Genomic DNA, 14,928 nt, shown 5'->3' on the forward strand with positions numbered 1-14,928 from the left:
ATAATATATAATATAATATACCACAAGATTTAATTTTATTATCGTTTTGCTATGTTACACATAGAACATATGTACAGTTTATTTGTCATCTTCCAAATTCTGTGTTTTTTTTTTCAGTCGGTGTCCTTGTACATGGAGCTCCGGAGCATACATTCGGGTTCTGAATGCTAACGCTCAACCCTGATGTCATCGATGATCTCATGATTTGGAGAACGTGGGGAGCCATGGTGTGTTTGCAAACGATGAGCTCATAATTGAAAACGCCCATGCTTTTGGTGCGGTTCCTCACACCGAAAACATGCTACACTGCCTGTGCCATTTATTCAACATTGTAATGAAGTGTAAAAAAGACAAATAGTTTATTTTTAAAAACAACTTTTTAATAAGGTGCTAAAAATCCTTGACATGTATTTGCATAAAGACAAGAGCATGTACGACCAAACTCCAGTGCCACTAACAATAAGATTACTGTTCCAATGACAGAACAAAGCACAAGCAGACATCACAGTAGAGTAAAGGACAAAAAACAAAGGTTACTGGTTAAGGCAACAGGTAAGAGACAGAACCTTCTGTTTAGTTAAAAGGAAAAGAGTTTTAACAAGAAAAGAACAGAACTGTGTTTCAAAGTTATTGCAAATCGGGGTGCTAAAATGATTTAATGTCCATTAAATGCTGTTCTTTTTTCCATTGCTGATGACAGTGAAACGGTTCTCTCATTGTAGAAGATTCACTGAGGTCAACACAAAGTCCAACACCAGTCCTCTTTAGAGATTCTGCCTTTGGAGAAGTCTCGAGACACCAAATTACACATTTTACACATCATGCAGCTAATGCAGGTGACACAGCCCGGAATCAGACGGGGGTCCTTTTAAAAGGGCTCAGGGGAATACTTGAATTCAAGAGACAGCGAGAGCAGATCAGCAGTAGTGAAACGCTTCCACCACTCGAGTTAAAGCAGTGATCTACTTATTATAATTAAACCGAGTTCACGGGTCAGAGGTTTATGGGGAATATTGCACTCTTAGTTGCTTGAGGTTATGCCACAAATCACACACGGTCACCTTACACGGCACTTATTGCTGGTGAATCGCGTTTTACTGCTCCAGCAGTCCGTAGCGCGTAGTGTTTAAAACGTTGTTCTGCAATAACAGATTTAGATGTAAAAAAACATTATCAATCCCTTTTTGTCAACATTAGTGTATTAATCCCTAAAATGAGTCAATAAATTACATTTATATCAGCTGAAGACATGACAGATTACATACAATTCTATTTTCATTTCTCCCCCAAATGAAACAAAAAATTGTGCAAAAGACACTCACTTTGTGCATGCTACAAGTTTAAACCGAGCCGTAAGGTTGCGTGACAATGGCACAAACACGCACTGCTACTATATTTCATTGAATATGATAGATCTCTCTTTGACATGATCTATAACCTCAGTAACCTTGAGGTAATGTGCGGTACATTTGGATCCAGGCTTAAAATCTACAGGCTTGCTGAACCACAGCATTCCATGCGATATTTGTTAGCATGCTAGCTAAGTCCCACAGAAGAAAAACAAAAAAAGTATGTGGGGTTAAACTATCCTCTGCATAATATGGATTGCTAGGGAAAACGGCATGTGTCACTTATTGACAGGCCTATCACAGGTCAATTAAAGCCTGCATCCCGTAGTCTTTACCCAAGTGACAGAGAACTAAGAGGTCCCGTTTTACAGACAGCTGGATCTCCCGCCAGGCAGCTAATTAAGCTTGTCTATAATTATCCATTACGCTCCCATTAGATGTCGCGAGAACGCTGTAGGAGCCATCACCATGGGGCACTGCCAAAGCCAAGAGTATCAACTCGTGCCAGTATCTCTAGGCATCTCGAAGTCTCTATCATGCTGACAGTATGTAAACACACAATGACCAATGATACTTTAAAAAACAGGTAAAAAACAATATACAAAACGAAAGGCAAATGTCAACTACAAAGGTAAGGATCTACGCTTCCTTTCTCCTTCATTTTCTGTTTCTGTAGTTATGATGCCAACGCAATGTACAGCTGGTAACAACCTATATTTCACAACAACAACATCTTTTAAAAACACAGATCCATAAAAATGAGCTGTTGTGTGCTCTTCCTTTTGTGTGCAACATAGTTCCCCGAAAAAGGCAAGACTTCAGTCGTCTGTTAAAGATAATCTTGCATGCTCAGACCGAAACAAAGATGTCCAAATAAAGGCGGTCGTACGATTCCCTGAAGAAGAGGAGGAGGAGGAGACTGAAGATGCAGGAACCTGTTAGACACCAGTTCAGCCAGGATAACTCTGAAAAACAAACAAACAGCACAGTTGACTGAGGTTAGAAATGCATTTGGCTTGTATCTTGTGTACTTTAAGTATATCTGTCATACAAGAACAGCATTCGCCAGCTGAATCCACCGTTTTAACAATAAATCTGCACAGTGTGAACAGAAACAACCCAACTAGTAGAAAAAATACAGTTACAGAGGTATAGATTTCTTTCTGCCGTAGTTGCCTCCGCCAGCCCTGTGGTCTACTGGCAATCTATATATCATGGCTGCTTTTTTAAAGCACCAGCTTAAAGACAAAAAACAAAATAACTATTGATGGATGCTCATAATACTGTAGCCAGCGCCAAACTGTCATTCTGGTTTTTTTTGTAAATCAATGACAATTTTATGTTTATCACTCGTGACATGATTACACTAGATATATAGTATCATACCGGTCAAAAGTTTGAAAACGCTTGACTGAAAAAATAAGAATAACCTTAAAAATCTTTTAATATCAAGCTCTGTGCTTGAATTTTTGAAATTGCTTGTAGAGATATAAATATAGTTTCTTTATAGGCGGTCTCAGTGGACGCAGACGCCTGGCCTGAAGTTAACTTCTTTCTTATGTTTGCTTATTACAATTTATTTTACATTTAATTTATAATAATATGTTTTATAATTGTATTCAATCACATTCAAATTTCTCCACGGTTATTGATTCTTTGCAGAGGACTACTGGAAGTAAAGTTTGGGCCACATAATGTTTGTTTATGTTGTTGCAGCTGAAACAGTCTTTATTAATGAAAGAAATGAATATGCTTGAATAAACAAAATGTTATTTTAAATATTTTTGAAATGACTTGGACTTAATAATGAAAAAAAAGCAATCAATAAGAGCCCTGAAAAGATGGGAACGCTTTATAAAGCTTTCTGTGCGAGACCTCAAGAAGCTGAATGATAAATTGCCAAGAGAATGATATTGCAAATTTACTTTGTGGCAACTGTGAAGATGCAAAAATATACCACTTTTATATTATTTCAGATGCTTTTAATCACAACATAATTCCCACAGATAGAATTCTGCTACTTTATAGTTTTGATGAGTTTACTATTCTAAAAAGTTGAAAAAATATCAACGAGTGTGTCCAAACTTTTGACTGGTAGTGTATTTGATATGATATGACAAACATCACTGGCACAACAGTGATTCCTATATGTTACACACAAACAAAATGATTCAGTACTGCATTTAAATATACTTGTTACTCTTCAATTTTTGCAAAACAAAATATTCATGTTTTCATGTTTATACAAAAAACACAGAAAGGAAAGCGCTGTTGCCATCTGACCAAACACATTCATGCACCAATGAAAGAAATAATAAAGAAACGTCAAATCTAGAGAAACACCCGTCTTCAAACCATTATTGAGTCCTTAAAGAAAGCACGGACCAAGAAAACCAGACACATTGTTTCCCACAGTGACTGTATTCTTTTCACCGGGCAGTAAACCTGGACCAGTTACGAGGGGTTTTATGTTAACTATGAAGGTTAACACAACAATAGAAGGTTTTTGCCCTCCCTGCATGTAAAAACTATCTGAACGCAGCATGCAGGAACTGCACAGATTGTCAGACAGCCGCAATTCTATTTGGAACGTTTAGTACGAGCTGCAGTAAATGCAAGATGGACCCACCAACCCTTAAGAACATAAATATGTGCGAGGACTTCATTTAAACTTGCCAAAGAATTCATTAAAACAATATGTTAAATTCTTCTCTGATATCTACATAGAAGGTACGTGGCTAAAGTCCGGAGACGGTTTAACGTGTCCATTCACAACCCCAGGATTTGTTCCTAGAATAAAAGGTCTGTTACTTCCTAATTTGGAAGGGTCATGAATATGAATGTTGAGCTCTGCTCTGATTGGCTGTTTCACTGCGGGGCTCATGCCACTAGCTCACACGGCAAAAAGATCGCTACTGTCAGGCGTGAAATGGAAGAAGTGGATTAAATCACTGCTTACTGCTCGCGGTAGGGGTTCTAATGGCATTATTACCCGCTTCTTAAATCAGTATCAAATGCTGAGCGAACCCTGCTTGATATTGCCCCAGGTTCGAAAAACGTTCCCTTTCACTTTTGTCACGTGACCCTCACGGCTCTGTGCTTCAAATTGCATAATACAGTTTTCCATTCTATGGCACCTTTAATAGAAAAGTGGATTTCAATTTCGAGACGTCCCTTATTCAGATAACAGGTTGATCAATCGCCCCTGAAGTGAGAGTTGAGATCGATGGCAGAGGGTGAAATGCATGCTGGGTCAGCTGCTGAGCCCATTTGGGTTAAACTATATGATCTAGCCATGCAGCACAGTCAACACGAGCGGGTACGTCAGAGGACGGAGATGAGCGCGGATAAAGAAAAGGGGAGCGTGGATTGTGTCCAATAGCTCTGTCATTAATCAGGTTTTACGGGCAGTGCTGTGGTCTAGCGGTAGGTTAATAGAGTTGTGTTTATCTGGCCATTATGTCTGTGCCGCACACCCTCATCAATTTAAGCAGAGCGAGGTAACGTCAGCATGTGGGACGTATGCGGCGAATGTTAATCATGGAGCAGCTCAGCCCGCTAACGCTCAGGTAATCCAATCAGACGTTTCCAAAAATCAGGAGTTGGCAACACTTGCCCCTCCGGTGCTAATGGAAAAGACTTTGGAGGCAGCTCTCGGCGGGTCGCTGGCGATATCGAGAATACAAAAAGAACGCGGGTTGAAAGATTAAATTTCTCCCTCACCTTCTCTTGCTCTCAATAATGGAAGCAGGGCAATTATATTCCGTCTGTCAGTTTACAGAGCGGTCGAACTGTTATGTTGCATTTCCGTCGTCTTAATACCTGACAGGAGAATGCAGAGATGTTGTTATTAAGGTTGCAATTTAGCCTGTCTTGTTCCTGCCATCGTCTCAAGGGCTGTAACGTGTTGAAAAGGCCACGGCAGGATGACAGCGTAAACAGGCCACTCGCCATGACACTCTCAATCTCTCAAACACAGAGCAGCACGAGGAGCGGGAGGAGGGGGACAAGGGGTAAGTAGACATCCTAGATTCTCACGTCGTGACCGGGCGGCCCAATGCCTCACTTACCCACAGGGCGCCTCACTTCCTGTCAGGCGTATGAGATGTTCCTCTTATTGCTGTAATTATTCTTAATCGTCGCCCATTCGCATGGCAGACTGACGGCATATTTCAGCTTGGTTTAACGTCTGCGCCTGGCCCCAAGCAGGAGCGAGGAAGGTTGATTGACAGTTTGTAGGCTACGTTTTCTCCTTAAAATGTAATAAAAGCTACAAGATTTGTTTACCTGGCTTAGGCTGGCATAACAGGAACAACAAAACGCTGATAACTCAATGGAGACCCCTATAATAACACGACGAACTGCATGCGTTGAATAACCTCGCAGAAAACCAGTACAGGTGCAGATCGAAATCAGAGTAATGAACAAAAAATAAATATCGCAGTTGAATCCTTCTGAACCTCTTTTTTGTTTGTCACTGGGTTTTGCAAATATATCTAACAAATAAAACATATTAGTGCTTGTCAACTTCGTACTTTTAAAATGATTAAAACTGTTGACATTTCTTGAAAAACTGTGTTCCCTATCGATACTTCACTCGTACTGCGTAGCAGGACGCTATGGGGAAAACTCCTTTTTCTCCGATGACTGAAGCAATTCAAAAGCGCAGTGAAAACTGCACGGTGATTGGTTGGAAAAAAGCAGAGCTTTGAACCAATCGTAGCGGAGCTGCCGGACCAATGGCGATGGCACCCGCCAAAATGGGCGGGGCTTATGGCTATATAAGCAGACACATCGCCGTAGGGTCTTCAGATCTCTTCTCCTTCAGCGACGACTCGTCTTCGCTTCCCGAGACTGACTGCTTCGCCGTCGAGAGAGCACCTGCAGCGGATTCGACCTCCTGCTCAGCGCCTTCGCTTCAGCGGATTCGTCAGCGGCTTCGCTCCGGCGGATTCTGTGGGCGGCTTCGCGAGCGAACGGTTCTTGCTTCAGCACGGTCTTTTCCCTGCCGCTATCCGGCGACGCTGAAAGAGCATATTTTCACACACACTTTCTTTTCAGAGAGTGTTAGAGCAAATTTCCTGCGGCATTCACGTGCAGTTTTCACTGCGCTACAATGCCGCGCCGTACCTGTCGCTCGTGTGGGGTTTTCCTACACGCCGCTGACGGGCACGAGGAGTGCGTCTCATGTCTGGGTCTCTCCCACGCAGAGGACGCGCTCAAAGAGACGGAATGCTCTCACTGCGAGAGTATGAGTCTCTCCTCTCTGCGCTCGCGGATAGCTTTCTTTTCAGAGAGCGACTCCGCCCCTCCCCCCCCGCCTCTGCGCGCACAGGACACTGTGCGAGCGAAGCAGCGGGGTAGAGGAGCAAAGCGCTCGGGGAAGCGCGAGCTCACGCCGGCACGCCGTGCCTGGCCTTCCCCGCAGAGAGATGTTTCCCCGGTCTGTTTCACCCGAACAGATCAGCGTCCACTGGCGGCCGCCTGTGACATGATCTCGTTCGGTGAAAACGAACCGGAGGATGACGACGCCATGTCGTTAGCGGCTTCAGACGGGGAGGAGTTAGCGGGTTCGTTGGATGACCCCGCCCCCTCGCCGTCTCCAGAACCCGGCGGACACGCCCCCAGTGCGGACTCCGAGCTCTTCCGGGTCCTCACGAAGGCGGTTAACGAGCTGGGTTTAGAGTGGTCTCCCCCAGAGGAACCCACTCGCAGCCGCCTGGACGAGTGGTTCTTGCCGGGGTGCCGTCAGGCTCCTCGTCAAAGAAACGCACCGCTCTTCCCGGAAGTTCACGGCGAACTCACGAAGTCGTGGCGCGCCCCCTATTCGGCCCGTCTTCGACCTTCCTCCTCTGCGCTCACCTCCGTGGACGGCGCAGAGGAAAAAGGGTACGAGAAGCTACCCCCCCTCGATGAGTCTGTGGCCGCACATCTGTGTCCGCCCGCCGCCATCGGATGGAGGGCTAAAGCGTCTCATCCTTCAAAGCCGTGCAGAACCACCTCGGCCCTCGCTGGACGCGCATACTCGTCCTCAGGCCAGGCGGCTTCAGCGCTTCACTCCATGGCAGTGCTCCAGGTCTACCAGGCGAAGCTCCTCCAAGGCATGGATGAGTCCGACCCTTACCCTGCGCTCTTCAGAGAGCTACGGAGCGCGATGGATCTTGCTCTACGCGCCACCAAGGCCACGGCCCAGGCGATAGGCAGATCCATGGCCAGTTTAGTGGTGCTCGAGCGTCATCTATGGCTGACGCTGACGGAGATCAAGGATGCGGATAAGGTCCCCTTCCTGGATGCTCCTATTTCCACGACCGGCCTCTTCGGACCGGCGGTGGAGGGTTTCGCAGAACGCTTCACGGCAGCGCAGAAATCTTCGCAGGCCATGAGGCACTTTCTGCCTAAGAGACCCGGATCTCGGCCGGCGCCGACCCCAGGGAAGAGGAAGGCTACAGGGCCCGCTACAGCCGGCCCTCCTTCAAAGACTGCTCTCATGTCTGCCAGGTCACCCCGTTCAGTTCCGGGTGCCGGCAAAAATGTTTTGTTAAAATGCAATGTTGTAAGTGCGGGGCCTTTTCTAACGCCCACACCACATTCTGCAAAATGTTTAATAAAACACAAACTTTGTCATAAAAAAGAGCAAACTTCCTCTTCCATTGTTCCTGGGAGTCAAGCCCCCAAAAGGCGGCGTATCTCCTCTTTACACCCAAACCCTTGCCGCCCGGGCCAAGGCCTGGAGAGCCATCCCCGGGGTGTCAGACTGGGTTCTGGAAATAATATCCCAAGGATATTCACTCCAGTTTGCTCGTCGACCCCCGCGCTTTCGCGGGGTCGTCCCCACCCGAGTGCAGGACTCAAATTCTCACGTTCTGCGCACGGAGTTGAGGAATTTACTGGGAAAAAGAGCCATAGAAATGGTTCCCCCAGACCAAATCGAGTCAGGCTTCTACAGCCGGTACTTTCTAGTACCAAAGAAGGACGGCGGCTTCCGCCCCATCCTCGATCTCAGGCATCTGAATCACGCCCTTATGAAACGGCGCTTCAGGATGCTCACGATGAAGCATATCCTCTCGCAAATACGCCCAGAGGACTGGTTCTTCTCCCTGGACCTGGAAGATGTTTACTTCCACATTCAGATAGCCCCTCGTCACAGACGATTCTTGAGATTCGCCTACGAGGGAATTGCTTATCAATACACGGTCCTTCCATTCGGACATTCTCTAGCTCCCCGCACTTTCACGAAGTGCATGGACGCGGCTCTTTCCCCTCTCAGACAGAAGGGAATCCGCATTCTGAATTTCCTCGACGACTGGCTTGTCCTAGCCCAGTCGGAGGACGAGCTAAAGTCTCACAGATCCCTCCTCCTCAGCCACCTGGAGTGCCTGGGACTCAGGATCAATCTTGCCAAGAGCGCACTGTCACCCAGCCAAAACATTTTGTTCCTGGGAACAGTCTTCGACTCAAAACGCATGACCGCCAGAATTTCTCCAGACCGAGCTCTGGTCATTCGACGGCTTGCGGCCTCATTCACACCCGGGGTTTCACGCCCCCTCAGGGTTTTTCAGAAAATGCTAGGTCTTATGGCCTCTGCATCTCAGGTACTGAGTCTGGGCATCCTCCGGATGCGCCCCCTCCAGTACTGGCTGAAGCCCATAGTTCCTCCACACGCTTGGCGTCTTGGTCGACTGCGTGTTGTGGTGAATCAAGCCTGCGTAACCGCCCTAGCCTCATGGAAAGATCCCCTTTGGCTAGAGCAGGGTATGCCCATGGGCTCCACATCCAGCCGGAAAGTGGTCACGACAGACGCCTCCAACACGGGTTGGGGGGCTCTGTGCGATGGCGAACCGGCCTTCGGCCTCTGGTCGAACCAGGAAGGAAGCCTCCATATCAACTACCTGGAAATGCAGGCAGTATGGTTGGCCCTCCGCTACTTCCTACCGGTGCTAAAAGATCGTCACGTCCTAGTCCGATCAGACAGCATGACGGTAGTATCTTACATAAATCACCAGGGAGGCCTCTCCTCAAGACGCCTTTTTTCCCTAGTTTCTCTCCTCTTGGAATGGGCCCAGTCCAATCTGCGCTCACTGAGGGTAACTCATCTTCCAGGCAAACTGAACCGGGGAGCAGATATGCTATCTCGGAGCAATGTTCCTTCAGACGAATGGACGCTCCACCCCATGTCGGTTCAGCAAATCTGGAAACTCTTCGGCAAGGCGGAAGTCGACCTTTTCGCCTCAGAAGACAATACTCATTGCCCGACGTACTTCTCGAAGGGCAAGGACGCCTTGGCCCACGCTTGGCCCAACCGGCTCCTCTATGCTTTTCCCCCGATCGCGCTCTTGCAGCAGACGATCAGGAGAATCAGGGATCAAGCTCACCGAGTGCTTTTGGTAGCCCCTCTGTGGACGAACCAGCCTTGGGTCGCAGATCTCTCCCAGCTGCTAATAGCAGCCCAGTGGCCCATTCCCCTGAGGCGGGACCTCCTCTCTCAGGCAGGGAACACGATATGGCACCCCCAGCCAGAGCTGTGGGCTCTGCACCTTTGGCCTCTCGACGGGAGCCTACGGACCTCCCAGAGAGCGTACTGAACACCATATCACAAGCTAGAGCTCCGTCTACTAGACGCCTCTACGCCCTCAAATGGTCTGTCTTCGCCTCCTGGTGTACAACACGCGGCGCTGACCCAGTGTCCTGTGACGTATCACTGATACTGTCATTTTTACAAGAGTTGTTGGATAACGGCCGTGCCCCTTCCACACTCAAGGTCTATGTGGCGGCTATTTCAGCCTCACATACCCACATCGGAGGACAAGGAGTGGGCAAGAACGATCTTGTTGTTCGTTTCCTGAAGGGCTCCAGGCGGCTACACCCCCCTCGCCCTCTTACAGTTCCCTCTTGGGATCTGCCCACGGTCCTGAGGGCTCTAAAGGGTCCTCCCTTTGAGCCGCTGCTATCTGCGGACCTCCGTCCCTTGACGCTCAAGACCGCTCTGCTTCTCGCTTTAGCATCGGTGAAGCGTGTGAGTGACTTACAGGCTCTCTCTGTGAGCTCATCCTGTCTGGAATTTGGGCCTAGCGACGCCAGAGTTGTTCTCAAACCAAGACATGGCTATGTACCTAAGGTGCTCTCTACTCCGTTCAGAGCACAGGTTATTTCGCTCTCTGCTCTCCCCTCCTCAGAGCGGGATCCAGAGCTTAGTCTGCTCTGCCCAGTCAGAGCGTTAAGAATATACTTTGAGCGCTCCGCCCTATTCAGACGGTCGGAACAGCTCTTTGTGTGCTTCGGCGACCGCACCAAAGGGTCCTCGGTCTCGAAACATAGACTATCGAAGTGGATAGTTGAGGCTATATCGCTGGCTTACTCTTCCTTGGGCCTTCAATGCCCCACGGGAATTAGAGCCCATTCCACTAGAGGCGTTGCCTCTTCCTGGGCATGGTATAGCGGTGTCTCTATAAAAGATATCTGTGCGGCGGCCTGCTGGGCTTCGCCGTCCACTTTTACAAGGTTTTATAACCTGGACGTACCGGCCCTTCAGGCCCGGGTCCTTCCTGCTTGAATTAGGTCGCTGAGCCATGGCTATGGCCACGCCAGCACTTAATTACTTTGGGACGATAACCGGTCTAGGCCACCTTCTAGCTTGGCCTCTGCCGCTTTCAGGGTTTCCCTGCTTTACTCCGTCTCCGAGCCGAGGCTCCGAGACCATTTATGTTTTTCGTTCCATCTGTAGCACGGCGTGATTATACTGGTTCCCCATAGCGTCCTGCTACGCAGTACGAGTGAAGTATCGATAGGGAACGTACTCGGTTACTTACGTAACCTCGGTTCCCTGAGATACGGGAACGAGTACTGCGTTCCTTGCCGTGCTACGAGCTGCTGTGTCGTCGCTTCAGTCGAAGTAACCTGAAGACCCTACGGCGATGTGTCTGCTTATATAGCCATAAGCCCCGCCCATTTTGGCGGGTGCCATCGCCATTGGTCCGGCAGCTCCGCTACGATTGGTTCAAAGCTCTGCTTTTTTCCAACCAATCACCGTGCAGTTTTCACTGCGCTTTTGAATTGCTTCAGTCATCGGAGAAAAAGGAGTTTTCCCCATAGCGTCCTGCTACGCAGTACTCGTTCCCGTATCTCAGGGAACCGAGGTTACGTAAGTAACCGAGTACGTTCTGTTACCAAATAATGGTTCATATTTATAAAAGTTTAAGCATAATACTATACGGATCGTGCAAGTAGACGTTTTAAGACATCAAACTGAAAATAACTGGATAAACTAATTTACGGAGTTTAAGGTCCAGTGTATGGAATTTAGCGGCATCTCCCCCATCCCTTTCAAAGCAATATGGTGGCTGACGCAGAACTAAGATGTCGTCACGCTTTCGTTTCTTTGTCGAAGAAAAAAAACGCATTTATGGAACACATTCTGTAGAGCAGTTTGTCCGTTTAGAGCTGCTATAGAAACAACATGGCAAATTCCATGCAAGTAGACCCGCGCTGTATGTAGACAGAAATAGCTCATTCTAAGGTCTTTATGCACCTCTAAAGACATAGTTAGCTATATTATATTGCATTTCTGTCAATAGATCCTTACACATTGGACCTTTAATAATGTGGAAATTCACCAATCAAGCTATTTTAATAACTGCTTGTCGGCCTACGTAAACGATGCCAAACAAATGTATTCTGGTTAAGTCTTTGGGAAGAACAAAAAAGAAACCATAATAATAATGAAAATAAAAATCCTCTTTAATTTGTTCCATCTGATCAATACGTATTCCTATTGGAAACCGCCTTTAATCATTAGAGCAGAAACATTTCATATTGACCCTATGAATTTGAGATCCATGTGCTGTCCGTGAATACAAATTACTCAGCGCTCCGTCTTTACACTGAAGAGTTCATACAGAGTCAGTTCCATACTGAAAATCAATAGACATCTGGATAGACTCCAGCTGAATGGCTCTCCATTCATTTAGGTCTAATTCAAGAAATCTCCACCTTCTTTCAAGTGTGGTTTGAAAAGCCTGACTAGAAATCATGCAGACGCAAATACTCAAGAGTCGGAAACCTTTAAACTTATGCTCAGTCAGAAAGTAAATACTCTGGACCTCTACAAGAGGTTACCAGACCCTTCATTCTATCAGAGGCGGGTGCAACGCTCAATCGCACATCATTTCAGTCTTGGGTGGCTAAATAAATGAGCAGCTACAAAATAGAAGTCTTTTATATATTAAAATGAATGCATTTCGAAGGCAATTTTCAATGCACTCTCGCATGTGAATCACAAATCTGATCCATATTAGTAGCAAGATGAAAAAACAGGGTAATTACAAGATGGTAAACAACCGAGGAAACTGTACGTTTTAATCAGGGCTCAAGGGTTTTCTTATAACAGGGACAATAGAGAACACCACAATAAAATAAGCAGCTTGCGTTTTAATACCCTGTATCAAATTATTAAAGGTGCACCATCAAATTCTTTCTTGTTTTGCTGGCCCGCAGGGTGCCTACATGGGAGTTTATATTATGTCAGAGAACAGTACAAGTCAAATGGGTCTCATTTACGAAACCAGAGCAGGACAATTTTTTTTGCAAATTGTTCATAAAACCATTCGTATGCAAATTGACACATTGTAGTGAATGCCGCAATTTACATAAAAATGGTTTAAAAGATGATTTACGCCACAATAACGTTCTGCTCTTGTTAATTTTAATGAGGCTTATTTATTTCAATGGGATGGTGTGTCGCACGGACGTAGAAAACCACAAGTGAACGCAAAAGTGATGCTCTCTCATACAACTAAACGTTAAGCATCCTACGCATCCTTCCTGGACGGCTGGTTTGGACTTGTGGGAACATTGTGTCTGTACATATTAAAAAGGGCTGAAAGAAAGTATTACACACAGAAACAAAAATGACATTCTTCAGCTCAAGAGCAGAGAGCTTATTACTGTATGCCATCGGAGACAGTGAAAGATTGCTGGATGATTCTGATGAAACAACAAGTAATCCATCATCTCCTCAGCGCCTACACGCTGGTTGCCCTAAACAGACACAAAAGTGTTCACAATTCAATAGCAATGCCGACGCAATAACCTTCTACGTATAGAGACCTCATCGTTTCCACGTTATTTTTAACCATAGTGCTTTGTTGGCAGTACCACTGCGGCTTTGACAGCCCCACAAAAGCAAAACGAATCTCACGACTTCATTTGGGACCCGATAACCCAATCAGATTTGAAGGGATGAGCCCAGGTAAGCTCACTCATCTCGGTTTAATCTTCTCTAGGGGATTGACAGGAAGACGGGGGAATTTTCACAGGCTTCTCTGACAGCTGGGAGGCATCCAGCAACCTGCTTGCTTGTAAAAGCGCAGACCCCTGTCAGCCGAGACCACTGGAAGAATGTAGAGATGAGTGTATTACAGATTTAATAGTGGTCAGGCTAAGGTTGAAACATAATTCATAATGTAACCAACCTGCTTGCCCCGTGCAATATTCGCCACCCACAGTGTGTTGCTATGAGGATGCTGGGGTGTCGCTTCCTGGTTACATATGGTTATGCTTGAACCCTAACCCAATCTATAAGCAATCTTCTTGTCGCTATACAGACATGACATACGACACTGGTTTATAATGCGTTCATGGTTTTTACTGAACCTTACTTTGTGTTAACCTTACAAAACAATACCACCAATAGCAAAAGATGTAGCAGAGCTAGAATAAAGCTATCATAGACTCCCTCTCAATCCAGCTGCCAAGCTGAAGGTACCTGTCAAAAATCTCATGAATATTCAGCTCGCATCTTCTACTCCCACAACAAGAAAGGAGGGGACGTCAATCTGCCTGCATATTTTCTTTCATGAGGACTGTCGTACAGTGAAGGTTAATCGCCATTCAGATGAAGGACAATGACTGACACAAACTCTATGTACCAGTGTACAAATTCATACCCAAAATTCGTATGAACTATTTCTGGTTTTCAGAATCAATAAAGATGTCCAAAATCCATGAAGAATACACCAGTTGCATTCATTCCATCCACGTACACCCAATGACTAGAGAATACCCATAATGCACTTTGAGGATCGCTTGTTTACATTTATCTAATCTTTGCAGACAAAAGCAAATAAAGTAAAGCAACGATCACAGTACCTGTGAAGTAAAATGTAAGACAAAACAGCAAAAGTCCAGTGAAGAGGTTGCTGAGGAAGGTGACCACTCCACAGGTGATGCCCTCGGGCACAGGGTAAACGGTCTCGATGAACAACTCAAAGAATATGGGCACACTGCTGTTGATGAAGATACCGACCAGGATACAGGAGGCGTAGAGAGTGGCTACAAGAGAAAAAAAAGAGACCTGAACCTCAATGTATTTCCAGATCACTATAATCCTGAACAACACAAAAAGACACGCATGTATTACAATTGCATATCGGGGGGCTATATCCTTTTGAATATTATATTCTTTTGAGCTAGTAAGCTTTTAAGATTAAAACGGAAGCACAAAACAACAATTTTAAAATCTTTATGCTTTTGAAAGATCTACTAAAAAGATTTTAATTAAAATTGTGACGCAAACCCCATTACT

The 14,928-nt window shown here is 46.0% G+C and overlaps 1 protein-coding gene across 1 annotated transcript in view; it reads right to left on the bottom strand.

The window, feature by feature from the left end:
• Positions 1 to 367: 367 nt before the first annotated feature.
• The window catches only part of slc49a4 (solute carrier family 49 member 4), a 40,749-nt gene continuing 26,188 nt past the window's right edge, over positions 368 to 14,928 (bottom strand). The window contains exons 8-9 of the mRNA XM_079464728.1: positions 14,493 to 14,675; positions 368 to 2,314 (exon numbers count right to left, since the gene is read on the bottom strand). Coding sequence (XP_079320854.1) covers positions 2,199 to 2,314; positions 14,493 to 14,675 — 299 coding nt within the window. The 3' untranslated portion in view covers positions 368 to 2,198. The remainder of the gene's footprint in view (positions 2,315 to 14,492; positions 14,676 to 14,928) is intronic.

Source organism: Barbatula barbatula (assembly GCF_947034865.1).
Source record: "Barbatula barbatula genome assembly, chromosome: 9".
NCBI classification, from domain to species: Eukaryota; Metazoa; Chordata; class Actinopteri; order Cypriniformes; family Nemacheilidae; genus Barbatula; species Barbatula barbatula.